The 664-nt window shown below is 62.8% G+C and overlaps 1 protein-coding gene across 1 annotated transcript in view; it reads right to left on the bottom strand.

Annotated features, from left to right (window-relative positions):
* NTSR1 (neurotensin receptor 1) overlaps positions 1-664 on the bottom strand; it is a gene marked incomplete at its 5' end in the record, with an annotated part of 59892 nt that extends 59228 nt beyond the window's left edge. Inside the window, one exon of the mRNA XM_009643700.2 lies at positions 83-664. Within this exon, the coding sequence (XP_009641995.2) occupies positions 83-664 (582 nt within the window). The remainder of the gene's footprint in view (positions 1-82) is intronic.

Here is a 664-nt window from a genome sequence, read left to right on the forward strand (position 1 = left end):
CCCCCTTCCCCAGCCCGTTCCCCCCTCCTGCCCCGCCCGTCTCCGCAAAGTTCGGCCGGGGGGGGCGGCCGGGGGCTCTCACCTGGATGACCGTCTTCAGCGTGGAGGCGTCCACGATGGTGGTGCAGATGAGGGAGTCGGGATTCTGGTCCTTGCCGTAGATCTCCCCCATGGTGAAGATCATGGGGATGGCGAGGAGGAAGGAGGCGATCCAGATGCAGCTGATGAACTTCTTGGTGCGGCTGCGGGACATGATGCTCTTGGCTTTGAAGGGGTGGCAGATGGCCATGTAGCGCTCCACGCTCAGGCTGGCGATGTTGAGCGCCGTGGCGTAGGTGCAGGCGTCCCGGAGGAAGTAGTAGCCCTTGCAGACGGCCCCCCCGAAAGCCCAGGGGTGATGGACCCAGATGAAGTTGTAGAGCTCGATGGGCATGCAGAGGAGGAAGATGAGGAGGTCGGAGAAGGCGAGGCTGGCCAGGTGGTAGTGCACGGTGCTCTGCAGGTTCTGCAGCGACTTCTTGCGCACCAGCGTGTACGCCGTGATGGAGTTGCCCACGGTGCCCACCAAGAAAAGAGCCAGGTAGATGACGGTCACCATCACTTTGGAGTAGATGTCGGTGTTGACGTCCAGGTCCTCCTCATCGGGCCCTTTGGGGAGCAGGTC

Source organism: Egretta garzetta, unplaced genomic scaffold, assembly GCF_000687185.1.
Source record: "Egretta garzetta isolate BGI_Z169 unplaced genomic scaffold, ASM68718v1 scaffold158, whole genome shotgun sequence".
Classification (NCBI taxonomy): Eukaryota; Metazoa; Chordata; class Aves; order Pelecaniformes; family Ardeidae; genus Egretta; species Egretta garzetta.